Raw genomic sequence first — 17838 nt, forward strand, 5'->3', positions numbered from 1 at the left:
GGTGTGTGTGTGTGTGTGTGTGTGTGTGTGTGTGTGTGTATATGTTGTTATTGCAATCAGAATAACAGTACCAGCAGCTCTCCCTCTGAGGCAGGCTCAGCGCAAGCTGGGGCTTGACTTGCACTGTCTCACTTAGTCCTTATAAGAACCCTACAAGGTAGGTACCATTATCGTTTCCATTTCACAGATGAGGAAACTGAGGCATAGAATGGTGAAGTGGTGGGAGGTGGGTGTCAGCTTTCAGGAATTCCCCCGGGAGCCTTCCATTGACTGAGCTAGTTGGGGAGTTACTAACAGTGACACCCCATGGCGGGCTGGCACCCCCTCACACTAGGAGTCTGTGGCTCCCCAGTTGCTGGAGCCCACAGCCTCCCCTCTTTTCTGTCACTCCCTGATTCTCATTTCCCCCCTGCCTTGTCTCACCACTTCCAGTTCTTTCAACTCTTTTTATATTTTTGTTTTATAAAAAAATAGATGCGCCCATGTTCTGGAGAGCCCACTGTCTCCAACCCCCGTTGGTCAAATTTGGGTTCTCCCCAAGATTCAGTTTAGATGGGGTCAGGGACACTGAGTCTCAAATGGGGGCCTGGGTGTGTGTGTGCGAAGCCAGAGTATGAAGAAAGCTCTCAGAAAAGACACAATAAATTATGAATACAAACCTCCCCCCTCCCCCTCCCTGTCTCAGCCCTGCCTTCCTGCCCTCCTCCCACCCCCCATCTAAATCTAGAACACACTGTGCCTTGCCCCCACCCCCACCCCAGGTCAGGGTCTTGTCTCAGTCCCCTCTGTGTCCACAGGGTCCAGGGCCCTCAGTCAATGTTTGTGGAATGAATGAATGAGTGAATTAATGAGCGCTTGGAGGGAAGGAGCAGGCACTTAGGAGCCCTGAGTCCCAGCCCATTTGGATCCTCACCCCCACCTATCCCTCCCCGACACCTCTCTCTGGCACCAGAAAAGGGGGTCTTGAGGTAGGGGTTGGGAGCAGTGGGGGAGGGAGGAGTCAGCAGGGCCACTTCTGGGAAGGGAAGGCGGGTGACTAGCAGAGGACAGAGCTCTGGCCTCAGAGTCAGAAGGCCTGGTTCAAATTCCAGCTGCGCTGCTCAGGGGCTGTGTGACCTTGGGCAGTCAAAGAAGAATGATGACTACCATCCTGTAACGCGGGCATTACTATCAATATGCCCGTTTTACAGAAGAGGAAGCAGAGGCTGGAAAGGTCAGGGGACTTGCCCAAGGTCACACAACAAGCACCACCACCCCTACCTCCCACCTTTGCTTCTGCCCCTGTCTGTGCCATGAAGAGGTGGGGGTCAGATCTAAGTCATCCAGCAGGGGACCCCCGTGGCAGTGTGGCAACAGGAGGGACAATGGAGCAGATCCCCTAATGTGGGTCCTGTCAGCCATCTCCAGCCAGGAAAGCCAGTCTGCCCTTTGCGGAAGGTTTCCTGGACACCCCTTCCTTCCCACCCACAGCCCTGGGGCCTCAGCTGCTGCCCCAGCAGGGGCCTGGAGTCCATGAGATGCCCATGAACTTCAGCTTCTCCTGGGAGGGTGCGGAAGCAGAATAGGGGGTCTGGGGCCTGGGCCTGCCCCTCACACGGGCATAGGCACTTGGTCATATTCATCCAGACCTTCCTCCTCGTCAAAGGTCACCTTGACATCATCTGCGTCCAGCTGCAGGGGGCAGGAAGGAGAACGGGTGAGAGGCCTGGGGGCCAGATGAGCCCTCCCTGGGTGCTTAGAGGCACCTCTGGATGTGGGAGAGGGTTTATTCTCTTTGAACCTCGGACAAGTCTTGTTCTGTCCCCCTAGCCTCTAGGATTGGTCTGGATGAATGGCTGTCAAAGGGGGAGGGGCCCTTGGGGATCTGGTACCCCAGCAGGGGCAGGCCCGCGGAGGGTGAGCGGGGGACCCCGTCACCAGGGCATCCCCACAGTGACCTGTGTCATATCTGGAAGAATTCTATTAGAGGAGCGACTCTGTCCCAAATGATTTGGAAGACCACAGGGCTAGCCACTCAGGGGTAGGGACAGCTCCCGTGGGGCACATCCTGTGTGCCTCTTAACGCTTTCTCCAGCCCTGTCATCATTCCTCGCTTTACAGGCGAGCAAAACGGAGCTGCCGAGAGGTGAGGCCACTTGTTCTGGACCATACGCTAGGACGTGGCAGGCCGGGACCCAGACGCGAGCCCCAGACCTGGACTGTACCCATGATGCTGTCCCGCCTGCCCTGGTTCCGAGACGCATCCCGCACATTATCCCAGCTCCTGTGCCGCAGCCCCAGGCAGCCACTTACACACTGCAGCTCCAGATTCTTGAAGATAAGTGGCAGCAGGAAGCGTCGCAGGGGCACAGTGAGGATGATGGCGAAGGGCAGGGCAAGCGAAGCGGGTGTGGACTTCACGGCCCACAGCACCGCCAGGCAGATGATCTGGATGCCCGTGAACAGGTGCATGCGCCAGGTCTCCACCTGCAGGTGGAGGCTGGGGTCAGTGCCTGCCCACCCCAGCACCCACCCACTCCAACCCTAGCCCCAGCCCGGCTGGGCAGTCAAGAGGGCCGTGTACCCGCTTGACGTAGGGCACATCTGGGTGGTACTTGGATGGCTTGAGCAGAAGCAAGATGCGGTCAAAGAGCTGGATGCCGCTGAGGGATGTGACACCCATGTAGAGGAAGATGCCAAACAGCACAGCCAGGGGTATGCGCGACAGGATGGGCTCCATGAGGATGGACAGGCCTGCGGGGGGAGCCACGCACACTCTCATCCCCAGGCGCCCAGTGGCCCTGCACCAGCGGGGCCAGGCCCCTGTCTGGGGCTGGGAATGAAACAATAGGTGCCATATGGAGCCTTTTCTATGGGCCCTGTTAATAGGCATTACCCCCATTTTACAGATGAGGAAACAGGCTCAGAGAGGTGAACAACCCACCTAAGGCCACACAGCTAGCAGGGAGTCAAACTCCTGCCTACCTGACTTAAGCCCACTCCCTTAACCTAGTGGGGGTCACAGAGCTCAGAGAAACACCCTTCCCCTCATGCCAGCCCAGAACGCCTTCATCACCCTCCAAATCTTAACCCTCCTCCAAGTCAACTTTACCTCTTTTGGGAAACTTCCCCAGCCCTCCATCAGCGACCATGGCACTGCCCACCCTGAGCCCGGCTGGACTCTTGGCTGCTCCAGAGCAGGGATCAACCCCAGTGACCCTCTGTCTTCTGCCCCGCACCCCGGGACTGTGCCTGGAGCATCGCCCCTTGCATCAGCCATGCTGAGCCGTAAGAGAACTGAGGATATCTAATGACTCCTATAACCATACAGACAGGGAAACTGAGACCCAGAGACAAGGAGGGATGCCGAGTTAGCAGCAGGGCAGGCTGGAACCCACAGTCCATTGAACTTCTGTCAGACAAGCTCAGAAGGCAGGGTCTGGTCTAGAGACAGCCCCAGGAGTGGAGGACCCCCTTCCTCCCTGTTCAGACGCCCATCCCAGCGCCTTGCAGACGCCAGGGAGATGTGGGCAGTGGGTGTGTGGGGACCCGGCTGCAGCATGGGCAGGGCTGCGTGGGCACTGGATCCTAAGGGCAGGGTGGGGGTGTGGGCGGGGCAGGAGGATGGAGAGGGAAGGTAGCTCTCGCTCACCCACAAGCACAGAGACCAGGAGCCCGCTGATCCGTTGCTCCTTGACCTCCTGGATCTGGGCTGCAGCCCCTGGGGTGCTGCCCTTGCCCATGACGGTAAGGGCGTTGGCGTGGGTGACAGTACGCACCGTGGTGGCGCTGAGCCAGGGCATCCCAAAGAGGGCGGCCACCCCGCCCATGCCCACAACCAGCAGCAGGTCCATGTGGAAGCCAGAGCCCTTGACCAGCTTGCGCTCAGGTTTGCTGATTATCAGCCTGGGGGAAGGGGGAGGTCAGAGGTCAGCCGGGCTCTCCCCCACCTCACCCTTCTGCCTCCTCCTTCCTTCTCTACACTTGGGTGCCTCAAACCTTGGTTCTGTCTTCTGTGCCCTTCCCTCTGTGAGTCCTTGCTGCCCGCCCTCCCGCCCGGCATGAGAAAGCAGACTCTAAGAGCACGAATGTCTGCAGAGCGTCACAGCCCGAGTCACAGGCTCACGCAGCTTAAGCTCCAGGGCCTTCGCTTCTGCCCCTTTCAAGACCCCGCTCCTAATTTTATACTTTTCGTTTTGCATTCCTTTTTTGTTTTGCTTTGTTTTCTTTTTTTTTTTTTTAACTTTTTTTTTTTTTTTGAGACAGAGTCTTACTTTGTTGCCTGGGCTAGAGTGCCATGGTGTCAGCCTAGCTCACAGCAACCTCAAACTCCTGGGCTCAAGCGATCCTCCTGCCTCAGCCTCCCGAGTAGCTGGGACTACAGGCATGCGCCACCATGCCCGGCTAATTTTTTCTATATATTTTTAGTTGTCCAGCTAATTTCTTTCTATTTTTAGTAGAGACAGGGTCTCGCTCTTGTTCAGGCTGGTCTCAAACTCCTGAGCTCAAACGATCCATCCGCCTCGGCCTCCCAGAGTGCTAGGATTACAGGTGTGAGCCACCACACCCGGCCTTGCTTTGTTTTCTTTTGAGACAGGGTCTTGCTTTGTGACCCAGGCTGGAGTGCAGTGGCGTGATCATAGTTCACTGTAACCTCAAATTCCTAGGCTCAAGTGATCCTCCTGCCTCAGCCTCCCGAGTAGCTGGGACCATAGGCATGTGCCGCCACGCCTGCCTAATTTTTAAATTTTTTGTGGAGATGAGGTTTCTCTATATTGACCATGTTGGTCTTGAACTCCTAGGCTCAAGCAATCCTCCCATCTTGGCCTCCTAAAGTGCTGGGATTACTGGCATGAGCTACGCCCAGCCTCATTTTGCATCCTTTTTCTTAAAAAGAGCTCTCCAAGTTATACAACTTCAGGTCCCACAAACGGACCTGCCCCTGAGCACTCAACACTCCTGCTAGGCAGGGAGGCCGCATGCCCCATGAGACTAGCATGCAGTGCTCATCTTTTCTGGCCTGGAGCCTCCCCGTTCCCTGCCTCTGACCCTCCAGGCCCAGGCCCCCGCTCTGTCTCTCACGTGGTGATCTGGGACTCCAGGAATATGAGGATGAAGACCAGCAGGGCAGGCAGGGCGGAGGCGAACATCATCCAGATGGGGAAGGGAGAAAACAAGCCCAGGGGGTGGATGACCCAGCCCCGGGCGGAGGAGTTGGACACCTGGAGGCCGTCGGGCACTGAGAGTTTCTGTGGGAGGGGAGCAGCCGGTGAGAACATCAGGGGCAGGGGGAGCCAGGATCCCAGGCATCAGGGGGTTGGGTGGGGGGCACTTGTTGAGCACCTGCTCTGAACCCAGTCACTGCACTAATCCCTTTACACCGTCTGCGCATTCCCAACTTTATGGATGAAGAAACCAGATCAGAGAGGTTATGCAGCTTGCCCCACATCGCACAGCTGTTTGGTGGCAGAGCTGATATTCATGCCCAAATCTGTCTGGCTCCAAAGCAGACATTTTTTTACTACTCTAGTTTAAGGAACAAAGGGGGCAACTGACCCAACCCCTTGCTTTGGCCAGAGGGGTCCCATGGGGCTGTGAGAAGAACATAGGGCTCTCAGGGAGGCAGGGACGGGGTAGAGGTATCCTAGCTGGCTTCAGGTTGGAGAAAGCTGTTCTGGGGAGGGGGTATGCTGGGGGAAGGAAATGAGGACCTGGGGGCTGTCGTGGGTGTGAGCGGTGGGAGGAGGGCTCACCTGGGTGTAGGTATGCTCAATGAAGAAATCCACCAGAACCATGATCAGGATGGAGATAGGGACCCCGAAGTCCCCAATGACTCGACGCAGCTGGAGGGAAGCAAAGGGACCAGTGGTCAGTCGTTTCTTCCCACCTCCTGCCTTCCCCTCCTCCCCATTGCCCCACATTCACCCAGGGGCCCTGTTCTTCCCGCGGGACACATCAGCATCCAATGCCCTGCCCTGCACCTCGACTACACCTGCCTCCTTTCTTCTTCCCCTGGCCCAACCCCAGCCCTGGCCCCACAGCTTCTCCACTCCTCCCAAGAACTGTCCTTCATTCCCCGCTGGGTTCTCAGCCTGGGCATGCCAAGGAAGGGAGACAGCCTGGCATGCAGAGTGAAACCCCGTGTAGGGAGGGGGCCAGGGAGGCTTGGGATTGGGAATGGAGATCTGGGGAAAGAAGGGGAACTGAAGGCAGTGGGAAAGCTGGAGGGATTTGGGCTGAGATAAGGCAGTGTAGGCAAGGATGGGTAGGGAGGGTGTGCCGACCTTGCCAGGGAAGTAGGAGCTGTTCTTGAACTTGCGCAGCATCATGGCAAAGAAGAAGGTGCTGGCCATGAGCACAAGGGAGAGGAGGGCTGTGTTGGGCAGGGGGCCCTGAGGTTTGGGCATCATCGGCACATTGGAGTTATATTTCCTCTGCAGTGGGTGGTCCTGGAAAATCTGAAGCAGAAAACCCAGGGATCCTGTTCCCTCCCAGCCTTGGCTTGGGCTGGAAAGTATCAGCTAAATCTACCCAGCTCTGCCGTCCCCGCCATCCACCGTCCACTCGTCCAACCATCATCCATCCAACCATCATCCATCCATTCATTCATCCATCCATCATGCACCCATCCACCCATCATCCATCCATCCATCTTCCTCAACTGACATGGTAACAGAGGAGCAGTGGGATTCTACAGTGTGGTTTTCAGGCGTGAAGACCAGGCTAGACTTGGGTGGGGTGGCCCACAGAGGCAATGAGAGTGTGTGTGTGTACACTCACACCAGGGCCTGGGAGACGAGAGATGGCTGGAGGACAGGAAATGATTGCCAGGGAGGTTTCTAAAAAGATCTTAAGAGATCTGGACACAGAAAGCCCCATCACCAACAAAATCATGGAAGACATACAGCGTTCCAGCCTTCCTCCATAGGAAAGGCAGACACCGAGGCAAGCACAGCTTAAGATGACAAGACATAAGCTAAGGGGGCAGGGCCCTCGGTCCGCAGGCCCTGCGGTTCTTGAGGACAAGTGCAGGAGAGGGAGTGAGGGACCTCAGAGCCTGAAGAGCCCCCACCGCCCTCTCTGTGCATGCACCGCGCAGTGCCCAGTCTCACACACGCTTGCCCGCTAGTCACATCGTGTGTGGTCACGAACTGGCCGTGTGCGCACAGGCGCCTCCCACGCACAGTCACTCTGCGCAGTCAGGGCAAGGATCCTGGGCCGCAGGCAGCAGGTGTTGACACATACAACACAGTCAACACAGTGGCACAGTCTCGCATGCAGACGTGTGACAACACACAGACACACGGTTATACGCACAGGTGGACACAAGGCCACACAAATGCCGTACAGACGTGTGCAAGGACACGCACAGTCACATGGTCTCACACATAGTCTCACACGTGCACTCACATCCCCATGGCCCCCACCTTGATCAGCTTGGAGAAGGTCTCATAGATGAAGATGAGGGAGATGAGGATGGAAAAGATCTCCTGGGTATAGCGGGAGATGAAGCGGACCAGGAAGCTGCCCTCGAAGGCCACCACCAGCACCACCAGCAGGATGAGCCAGAAGCCAATCCAGGCACGGCCCACGATGTACTCCAGGCCGTTGCTCTCGCAGAACTGCGGGGAAGGCAGAGGGAGTCAGGTCAGTCAGGGCCTCAGGCGCCACGCAGGTGGAGCCGGGGGTTGGTTACAGGGTCAGGGTCAGAGGGGGCCCAGGCCACAGCTACCGAGAAGAAAGCTTCTTCGAACACCAGCAGGGGGCCCGAGAAGCCAACCACGAGCAGGGGCTGAGCCCCCAGCATGGCGAAGAGAATGCCCTGCACCGCAGTCGAGATGAGCAGTTCCGACACCCCCATCTGGTTCCTGGTCTTCTCTCCTGCGGGTGGAGATCACAGTGGGGTCAAGGTCAGGAGATCATTTCCGGGGGCTAGTAGAGCAAGTCCTGGGTAGGCTGTTGCAGGGGTCCAAAGGTCAGAAGTCTGGGCCCGAGGCAGAAGCCAGAGGGTCAAAAGTGAGCGTTAGGGGGACAGGTGTTGGCACTGACCCAAGAGGCCACCGAAGGTGATGGCGGGTGACAGGGCAGCAAAGTAGATGAAGATGACAGCAGCCAGGACCTGGGGGCTCAGTGCGTCTGTGATGTCACTCAGGTAATGGGGGTAGCGGCGCCGGATGTCACGCACCAGGCCCCCGAAGAGCCGGCCTGTCCGCTGCAGGGGGTCATCTGGGCCTTCAGGGCCCCCTGAGTCCTCAGCCAAGCCTGTGGTGGAGGACAAGAGCATGGTCAGGGAGGGCAGCAGGGGGAGGCATGGGAGAGGGGAGTGGAGGGGGCGAGGGGGATTGTCTGATGGGAATAGGTGGCCAAGGAGGCTGGCAGGTGTGGGCACAGGGGGTGGCGATAGAGGGGCACTTGGTGGGAAGGTGGAGGCTGTGCTGGGTGTCTGAGGGTCTGTGGGGTCAGAGAGCCTTGGCTGGGCAGGGCAGGTACCTACCTAGGCCCTTATAGAAGCCGGGATCTGGCTTGGCAGGGCTGGGTAGGTAGCGCTTCCGGAGCAGCGCCTGCTGCACGGGCACCAGATTCAGCAGGGCCTGCTTGGGGGGCATGTCCGTGGGGGGCAGCACCAGGCTGCTGTCCAGAAAGCCCTCCAGGGAGTCCACCAGCTCCCCCCGGCTCTGGGCCAGGTAGGCATGTGTGCGGAACACCTGGCGGCAGGAGAGAGGGTCAGGCTGCCTGGACCCGCTCAGCGGAAGGACCCAGGCGTCCACAACCAGGGCCTCCTGGGAGCAGAACCCTCTCGTCCAGCTCCCATTGCTGGGCACTGGGTTTCCTGCCCCTCTCCCACCCTGCTCCCCACTAAGAAAGGGCTCTGGGGAGACAGACGGGGGCCCTGGGTGGGGAAAGAAGGAGCTAAAGCTAACCAGGTGGGTCAGGCAGACCACTAGAACTAGAACGACTAGGCCAGACCAAGCCAGACCTAAGCAGATAGAACCAGGTCAGAGTGGGCCAGACTAGAGCAGCCAGGCCAGAGCCAACCAGACTGAACCAGGCCACTCGGGCAGCGGAGGCCAGACAACGCATACCTGGGCTGCCCCTGGCCAGGTGGGACAGAAGCAGCTGAATTAGACTGAATGGGTTAGACTAGTGAACCTAAGGTGACCCAGGCTGGTCCAGGGTGGAGAATGGGTCTCAACCACCACCCAGCTCCTGGGCTCTCCCAAGCCCTCGCGGCCCCTCCTCACCCTCTCTGACATGAGGGTGGCAGCAGCCCGGCCGAGCTGGGTGTAGTCAATGTGGGGCGCCTCGGGTCCCAGCAACACAAAGAGGAAGCGAACAGGCACCGGCGGCTGTACGGCCTCTTCCAGCGGCGTGGCCTCCTGCAGCCGCACGAAGCCCAGTACTGGCCGCTCCAGGAAGGCGGCGCGGCCTGTGGCGGGGGGACGAGGGGGTCAGGCCAGGCTGAGGGGGTCTGGGGGCGGTGTCCCTCAGAGAGGAGCCACGGGGGTCCAGGCTCAAGGAAGGGTGGGCTAGGCCAGAACATGTGGCAGAAGCGGGGTGTGTGGAGGGCTGAGGGGTAGAGACACCAGCTCTTACCCACGAGCACCAGGGTGGCCTCTGCATCCTGGGGAATCTCTTTCAGAATTTCAGATGGCGAGTGCCCTCCAGGGCCCCCCTCTCCCTGTGGGAAGGAGGGTGGTGAGGGGAGTCCCCAGGCCACTCTGGACCCGGGAGACCTGAGCATCCAGCCCCCTCCTCCCCTTCCCATTCTCACTTCTAAGCACGTTCAGGCTGGAGGCTTTCTGGCTCTCCCTACACACCCCTGCCTCACCTGCTGGCAGAAGAGCTGCGTCTCCAGCGAGGGTTGTTGCAGGAGCAGTGGCTGCGATGCGTCCCCAGAGCGTTCCAGGACCACAGGCTTCACACCCCCGAGGTCCTCTAGGTCTCTGGCGTGGCTGAAGGACATACAGGGGACATGGGCTGAGCAAGCTGTTCAGGCTGGGCTATCAGTGGTGTGAGGGATCAAGGGTGGACATCAAGTGAGACTTCCCAGACCAGACCAGAGTGACCCTGGGGTGGCAGAATCAGAGCCTCTGCTCAAAGGATGTTGTGGATGTAAGTGGGTGGCCTCTTTCTGGAACAACTAGGTAGGATCAAGAGTGGATGGAGGAAAGGGCCTCGTAGGTCTGCCTTCCTGGGGACCAGCGGCTCCTGACTCTGAGCATGAAACATGGCCACCCCTTCCGAGGTGTCAGAGGTGGGATCCGTAGTGGAGGAAAAGTGGACCCCTGCCTGATGGGCCAGCTGGACTGTAGGGGAGACTTTGGGCCAGGTGGGCTGTAGGGTGGGCCCTCTGGGTGTGGAATTCAGGCCCTGGCAGGCAGGGGCACCTGTGTTTGAGCAGCAGGGTCCGGAGCAGCCCCTCTCGGTCCTGAGGCCGGATCTGGTCCTCGAAGATAAACCTGTCCAGCAGGTGGTTGGCCACTCCGGCCAGAGAGGTCTCCGGCAGGTCCAGGAGGACAGTACCTGCAGGCAGTGGAGGGGTTAGCGGGGCGGCGGGACCACAGCCTCCGCCAACAAAGCTCACACGCAGGGGTCCCAGAGGGGCCCGGGGGACTCACCCTTGGCAAAGACTCTCTGCAGCTCCAGGAGGCTCCAGAAGGTGAGGTAAGACAGGTGCGGGCGGCCCCAGGCCCCGTCCTCACCCAGGTTCTCCTCCAGTCGCATCCAGTGTGCCACCTCCATCCATCGCAGCTCCTGGTTCTTCCTGTCCATCACCAGCTCCTGCAGCTCCACGTAGACCTGCGGCCCCACAGGCCGGAGTTAGTCCCCGGGCAGGGCCCAGGGCACAGTGGGCATCAGCAGCCCTGGAGAGGGGCTTGTAAGAGGCCCAGGGCCCTGGAGGGCCAGGGGCAGACCTTGAGCTCAGAGCATTGGAGAAGCTCAAGGGTCCCAACCTCCTGAGCAGGCCCTCAACCCCTTTTCAGAAGGCATTTGGAGAACCTCTGGACCAAAAGGGGTGCTGCAGTGGCCACTGCGGCGGGGAAAGGCGTGGGAAGCTCGGGCCTGGTGGCCGAGGCTAGAGGGGCCAGGAGAGTCATCGGGTCAGTCTCCTGGCTCCAGGATCTTTGAGTGGATGTGTGTCTCAGCATGTCTTGGGGCCAGGTGGCCACTCCCAGGGCCATAACTGAGGGCCAGCCCAAATTCCTAACCAGCTAGACAGGCTGGCGCCCAGCAGGGATCTGGGGGGCCGGGCAGAGGAGAGCGTGTATGGAACTCTGTGCTTCCCCCATGAGCACCTGACAGCCCAGCCAGGGCCCGGGGGCCTGCGACTCAGCCCTCAGCAGTCGGTTATCTCTGCCCAGGGACCTCCCCCGGGGGCCCACGTCTCCCTGTCAGTGGGGTGTCCTCTTCCCCCCCACCTGTTTCCTGGGACCCCCACTCTTTCTTTGCCCGTTCGTGGGGTCTCCCCCAGCCTGAAGCTGCCTCTGCCCCTTTGCTCCTCCCTTCCCCTGGTGGGATGGTGGGTCCCAGAGGCGGCGTGGGAGAGAGAATTGGGCAGCCTGGGGTCCTCACCTCGTGCGTGCCCGGCTGCGATGTGGTGGCGTAGTCTGGGGCCGTCCGCTCAGTGAGGTCAACTGAAAACCCAGCGGCCGGTTAGGGTCACCCCCAACAATGCCCCTTGAGGCCCTTCTGCAACCGTCCACTCTGAGCCCCAGAGGCCCAGGCGTGGCGGCTGCCCCACTCCCTCCCGCTGGTTGTGGGCTGGGCCCCTGGCACCCCAGTGGGACCGGGCTTCCCACACCTGTCCTAGGCCCAGCCTGGCACCCCCTAGTTGAGCCTTGCACCCCCCACCTGGGCCTCGTTGAGGACCCCTGAGATGCAGCTCGGGAGGCCTTCAGTGATGAAGGGAAGGGACCTGTCCGCGGTGACTGTAAGTCCTGAATGGCAATTTTCAGGAGCCTCCTAGAGATGCCTCCTTCCCTTGCCACCTCTGGGGCCAGACCCCCTTCCCTCGTCACACCTGCCCACAAGCCTCAACAAGCCGGCCAGCCCGCCAGCTTCTCACCGCCTCCAAGCTGAGCTCGGGCACCAGGGTGGGGGCAGCCCCTTATATTCCCCCCCAACCCCCAGTCCTCATTTCCCAGAGGGGCCTCTTAACTTCAATACCAATCACCAGCACTTAAGTCCTGTTGACAGTAAACAGGTCCCTGCCTGGGGCTCCCCACCTAAGACCTTGGACAGGCCAAGGAAGGTGGTGCCTGTTCCTGATGCCTTTCTGCCCAGGGGAGTCCCCACGGCCCCTCATTCCTCAGGACCTCTGGCCCCCAAGAGCAGGCCCAGTGACTAGCCTGGAAGCTGGCATTGGGTGGGCACGGGTGGCATGTGGGCTCACGCCCCGTCCCAGATGGGCCCGGCTGCCCTCTCGCACATGGAAGGGGCACTGCGATGGGTGACTGCCCTGCTCCCGCCCAGTCACCTCCTGTGATCATTTTAAACAAAACGCTGTTTATCCTTCAATCAGCCAGAATTGTGGGGAGAACCGGCCAAGGGGCTGCGGGGCAGGGAGGGGGGTGTTGTGGAGAAGGGGAGAGGACATGTTCCCCTGTGACCCTGTCCAGGGCTCAGCAGCTCATCCCAGCAGAGGGAGGGAGATGGGGCTCACCTGCTGGCTCCGCCTCTTGGGGCGCCTCTTGGGGCGCAGAGATGCTTGGTTCTTCATATTCCCCCAGCTCCATCATATCCTCCAGCCCCTCTTCGTAATCCTCCTGTGGGAAGTGGCCATCAAGGCTGGGCTGTGAGGGGCTCTCCAAGCCCCCGTAAAGGTAGGAGGCCAGGGCCAGGTCCCCAGAGCCTCCAGGTAGGAGCACTGCAGATGCCAGGAAAGACCCACCTGCAAAGCCGCCATGGTGCTGCCTTGAGTGTCCAGTTGTCCACGGCGATCCAAGCCCCAAGCATAACCCACACCGTGGGTCCCTGCAGAAGAGGGGCACAGGCTGAGTGAGGCCCTCCCTGACCACCGTAACTCTCACTGACCCAGACTGGCATTTTCTGGTGATTGACTTGCATACTCACTGTCTGACATCGCCTCTGGAAGGGAGGCCACATGAGCGCAAAGACCCTGAAGCTCTCAGTCCCCACGGAATCCCCTGCTTCCAGCAAAGTGGTTGCCACATAGTAGGTGCTCAATAAATATTTGTGGAATGACTATAAGAATGGCTCCCTAAGGACTCCCAATTGCAGACCTGGGCTCTGGGACTGGGGAGACAGGGTGATCAGGACCCAGCCAGAAGGCCACTGAGCCCTGGGCCTCAGTTTTCTTAGGCATGTCTCTAGCAGAGAGAAAGGTGTGCCTGCCCCAGGAATGCAAGGACAGGCCCAAGGGGAGACAGGGGTCTCTAAGGTGGCCCCAGACTGGGGACGGGGGCCTCCTTTCCTCCCTCCCTGCCTGCAGCACAGGGCATCGTGGTGACAGGGACTTGGGTAGGGTTGAAAAAACATGCCAGAGTGCTGAGTTGAACAAAGCACGATCCTCCTCTCAGGAAGTTCCCAGCCCAGGAAGCTGGAGCAGCCGGGGTGCCCCCAGAAGTGACATGTTCCCCAAACAAACACAAGTTACAAGGCCGAATGTGCTGAATGCCGAGGACCTGTGTGGCAGGAGGAAGAGCAGGACCCACTGGCGGGGCAGGGATGGGCTGGAGCGGGCCTGGACGCACAGGTGGGCCGTGCAGGGCAGGGCTGGGTGCCCGTGCTGAGGGCAGAGAGCACATGCAGAAAGGTGGGGCAGAGACCTTCTTTCTGAGGAATGGGTGGTCCTGCAGTCCTGGGGACAGGAAGAGGAGCATGACTGAGCCCCACCAGACTGGAAAAAGGAAGGGTCTCTGCCTTGAGGGGCAGGGCAAATGACAGCCAGGAGAGGGTCCCAGAACCTAAGGATGGGGCCATCCCTACTGCAGAGCTTTTCCCCTTGGGGACTCTGGCCACACATCTTTCTCTTTTCCTCCTCTCCTCCCTCCCTCCTCCCACCTTTATTCTCTTTCCTGCTTCTCTGCACTTGCCCATGCGCCCTCCTGGGCCTCTGATCCTAAGTGGCCTCAAGGGTGTCTAAGTCTCAGGTGCTGAAAGTCCCACCCAGGGGGCTAGGGCTGTGGCCTTTGTTTCCCATCTGGGGGACTGGGATGGTCAGAGGGGCCCTCCAGAGCTAGAGAATGCAGAGATCCAGGCTGCCCCTCTGCCACTGGCTGGCCACATGGCCATGGGCAGCTCTCAGCCTCTAGGCCTCAGTCACTCCATCTGTAAAATGGGAGGGCCTTCCCACTGGGGTTCTCAGACCTCAGTGAGAGAGAGGAGGACAAAACGGAGGTGCCTTGAGTTCAGCTAGGGCCGTACAGGGTATGCCCATGACTCAGATTGCTGCTCCCCAAGCCCAGCCGCCCCCCAGCTGCAGGCCTGTTCTGCCTGGCACTGATAAGGGCCAGGACCCCGATGGCTGCCCTATGGAAGCACACCAAACACCTGGCCAGCCAGCCAGCCAGTGCTCGGCCAGATAAGGTAAGTGTGACATCTGGAGCCCAGGAGGTGGGGCACAGCCAGGGAGAGGCTGGGGAGTGACCAGATGACAGGGACAGCTCCACCCCTGTGTAATCACCCCACACTGTACAGAAAGCTATACTGCCTTATCTCTTACAGTCCCCAAACATGCTGTGAAGTGGGTAATGCCATTAGCCCGTTTTACAGACTCGAAAGCTGAGGTTCATAGACGTTTACCTGCTTCAGTCGCCCAGCGAGTAGGCAGCAGAGGCAGGACTAAACCCCGGCCAACCTGACTCCAGCCGCGTCTGTAAGTGCTACGGGGAATTGCCTCCCAGAAAAGAAACCAACTACTAGTGGCTTGGAGTTAGTGGTTAACTAGCATGGACTCTGCATTCAGTCTGCCTGGGTTCAAACCCCAGCCCCGCCATTTACTAACTGCGACCTTGGGCAAGTGACTCAAACTCTCCGTGCCTCGATTTTCTCATCTGTTAAATGGGGGTGATCAGAATAATACCTCCCTCATAGACCTGCTGTGAGCATTAAGGAAGTTCATATATATGAGGCACATAAAACATAAAGAGCTCTATGTAAATGTTTGCTGCCATTGTCCCTGCCACTGGGGTCAAGGTCAGACTTGCTATCTTCATCCCCTTCGGATTTGCCTTCGGTTCCCATGGAATTAGCCTGGGCTAAGTGTTTTAAGATCCTCAGGTGGTGGGAGACTCCACATTTCCCTCCAAACACTCCCCAGGTCCCCCAGGTAGACCCCTGGAATTGTCCCAGATGGGAAGCAGTGTCAGCTCACATCTTGCCTCCTAGGTGGGAGATAAGGTGGCCTGGGGACCCCCCATCGCCAAGGAAAAAGGGGTCTCAGGTGGGTGAGCGGAATCCAAGCTGACAAAGACCCACCACCCCTGGAGGGGAGCGGATTGGCCTCCTCACACACACCAGCCGTGCGTCTCTGCTGCTATGAGCCACTGGCCACCCTACTCTTCCCAGCTGTAGCTACCAATGGGCCTGTGCCCTTTTGGGGCAACACACACACGGTAACATTCTCGCCCCACCCACCTGCACCCCCTTGGAGGTCGGCGGTGCCCACCTGAGCAGAGATTCAGGCTAGGCACCTGCAGAAATCCTCAGGGCAGGCGCCAAAGGACCACCTGCAGGCCCTCTCTGCCCTGCTCACCTGCTTTCGAGTCTCAGGGTCCCTCGGCGCAGTCCTGCAGACACAGGTGCCCTCTGCGACCAGCTGAGCTCACACCCGCTCTGACAGCACCAGTGCCCGGGGGCAGCTTGCAAACCCCTGACTCATGCTCCCGCCTCCTATCTGCCCGCCCCATGGGACTGGGAGCCCCTTCCCACCCCCTGCTCCGCTCCCACCGGGTGCCCAGTAAACACAGTTATCTCTCACCCACATCTGGACAGCTGTGAGTCTGGCACACCCCACCCTGGCCTGGCCAGCCCCCAAGGCCCCCTAGGGTTTTCCTGGGTCTTCGTTCGTGGATGAAGGTTTGATGGCTGGGTTCTCAGGGCTCCCAGCTCCCAGCAGGAAGGCACCAGCTTCAAGAGGTCCCTGTGCTGCCTCTCTCCATCCTCCACTCTGGCCAGGCCCTCCTGCTCTGGCCCCAGGTGCAAGGGCACCTTCTCCTCTCTCCTCTCCTTGCATCTGCCCTTAGGACTCACTCCTCCTCTGCAGCCTTCCCCACGGCGACCTGCTCAGTGTACACAAGGCCCAGGCAGCCCCCTCCCCTCCTTGCGCCAGACCGGATCACCCTAGCCACCCTCTCCCCAAGATCCCAGCTGTCTCCAAAGAGCTGGCCCCTGGGTGCTAAGTCGCTGACACTCAGTCAACCCGAAACAATGTCAGGTCAACAAAAACAACCATCCCCACACCGAGCTCTGGAGCTCACAAAGCCCCAATGTCTGGGCACACTGGCTCCTCTGTCGGCAGCCCGGCCCAGGCCCCCAGGCCAGAGCAGCCCGCATTCTCGGCCCCCGCCATGCCTCTCCCCGCCACCTAGTGGGGCAGTCTCTCTGCTCCTGGGGGATGGCCAGGGACTGGTCACCTGCTCCTAGGCTCTGGTTGCTAAGGAGACAGAGACTGAAAGATGAGTTCAGATCGGCACGAACGAAGAGAGGTTTCAGAGCAGATGGAAAGTGTGTTGTGGACATCGCTCTGCGCTCAAAGGGAGGAACCTGCCCTGGCCCCGCTCCGGCACTGACTGGCTGTGAACCTACACAAGTCCCTGGTCCTGTCTGGGCTTCTGTTTCCTCATCGATAAAGTGAGAGTGATGGGTTCCGTGGTCACCAGCCTGAAGTCCAGACTCAAGCAATAGAAGCTCAGAGACGGGGACAGAGAGATAGGTGTACCCCGCAATTCCGCAACCCTACGTCCTGCAGAGAGGACAGGGTAGCGCCTCTGTTCCAGCCTCTGTGCTGAGGCTTTCACCTGGTGCTCGCACTTAATCCTTACAAACCCCCATTTCACAGAGGAGGAAACCGAAGCAGCAGAGGTGAAGAGGCTTCCCCAGTGAAAAGAATGCCCATGAGCCGGGCACGGTGGCATGCACCTGTAGTCCCAGCTACTCAGGAGGCTGAGGTGGGAGGATCATTACTTGAGCCCAGGAGTTCATGACCAGCTGGGCTGGACAATATAGCGAGACCCCATCTATAAAAATAAATATTGAATATAAGAACGCCCAATGAACCAGCACCTGCTTCATGCAGGGCACTGGGCCAAGCCCTCACGTGCGTTATCTCACCGTGCCCTCTAAGCCCCTCTGAGGCCGGCACTGTTTGTTATTGTTCATTCACCTCTTAACAGATGACTCGCCCAACGGCTCTGGGCCGATGAAGCCGGAGCCGGCATTCAGGCTGGCAAGCTGCCTGCAACGCTGCATCCTGCCTGCTCTGAGCCTCTCCTGCCACCTGGGCCTTCATGCTAGTCAGGGACAGGGAGAGGCTCTGGCCAAGGGGGCTTGGTGATGCCTCCTCCCACTCCAGCTGGTGGGATCTGTCCCAGACTCTGGGACCACATTGGGCTGGCTTCCTATGGCCCCTGGCAGTGAGTGCCAAGTGAAGGCCCTGCCTCCCTGCCCCAGCCCAGTGGGCCCAGTCCCCTGGTCCCTCTGCCTGTCCCCAGTCGAGAGTGCAGGGGGCAGCAATGGGGCACCTCTGCTGGGGCCCAGAAAGGACCGATGGCTGGCTGGGGGGACAAGAAGAGGAACATCTGGCTTAGGAGGATTGCTCTGCAGGCACCGCCCCCTGGCAGCCCACCAGACACTCAGGCAGAGGCACAGCTGCTTGGCGACTGGTCCTTTCCGCTC

The 17838-nt window shown here is 59.5% G+C and overlaps 1 protein-coding gene across 1 annotated transcript; it reads right to left on the bottom strand.

The window, feature by feature from the left end:
• Positions 1-1590: 1590 nt before the first annotated feature.
• On the bottom strand, positions 1591-11601 carry SLC4A1 (solute carrier family 4 (anion exchanger), member 1 (Diego blood group)). Its single transcript, XM_012659069.1, has 17 exons — positions 11554-11601; positions 10599-10779; positions 10368-10503; positions 9809-9932; positions 9574-9658; positions 9222-9406; positions 8474-8684; positions 8029-8223; positions 7712-7860; positions 7407-7601; positions 6264-6437; positions 5733-5822; positions 5062-5228; positions 3632-3885; positions 2564-2733; positions 2293-2466; positions 1591-1671 (listed from the first exon to the last, which is right to left on the bottom strand). Exons 2-17 carry the CDS (start codon positions 10750-10752, stop codon positions 1591-1593), a joined length of 2544 nt encoding a protein of 847 aa, XP_012514523.1. The 5' UTR covers positions 10753-10779; positions 11554-11601.
• Between the last annotated feature and the right edge of the window lie 6237 nt (positions 11602-17838).

The sequence above is a fragment of the Propithecus coquereli genome, unplaced genomic scaffold (genome assembly GCF_000956105.1).
Source record: "Propithecus coquereli isolate 6110/MARCELLA unplaced genomic scaffold, Pcoq_1.0 Scaffold598, whole genome shotgun sequence".
Lineage (NCBI taxonomy): Eukaryota > Metazoa > Chordata > Mammalia > Primates > Indriidae > Propithecus > Propithecus coquereli.

What these genes read in the sequence shown, in the direction of transcription:
- SLC4A1 (XM_012659069.1), bottom strand. Translation starts at nt 10,752, where the DNA reads ATGGACAGGAAGAACCAGGAGCTGCGATGGATGGAGGTGGCACACTGG. An exon ending in TTGAGCATACCTACACCCAG is followed by an intron (nt 5,229 to 5,732) that starts GTGAGCCCTCCT and finishes CCCCTCCCACAG; the next exon opens with AAACTCTCAGTGCCCGACGG. An exon ending in ATGTGCCCTACGTCAAGCGG is followed by an intron (nt 2,467 to 2,563) that starts GTACACGGCCCT and finishes CTCCACCTGCAG; the next exon opens with GTGGAGACCTGGCGCATGCA.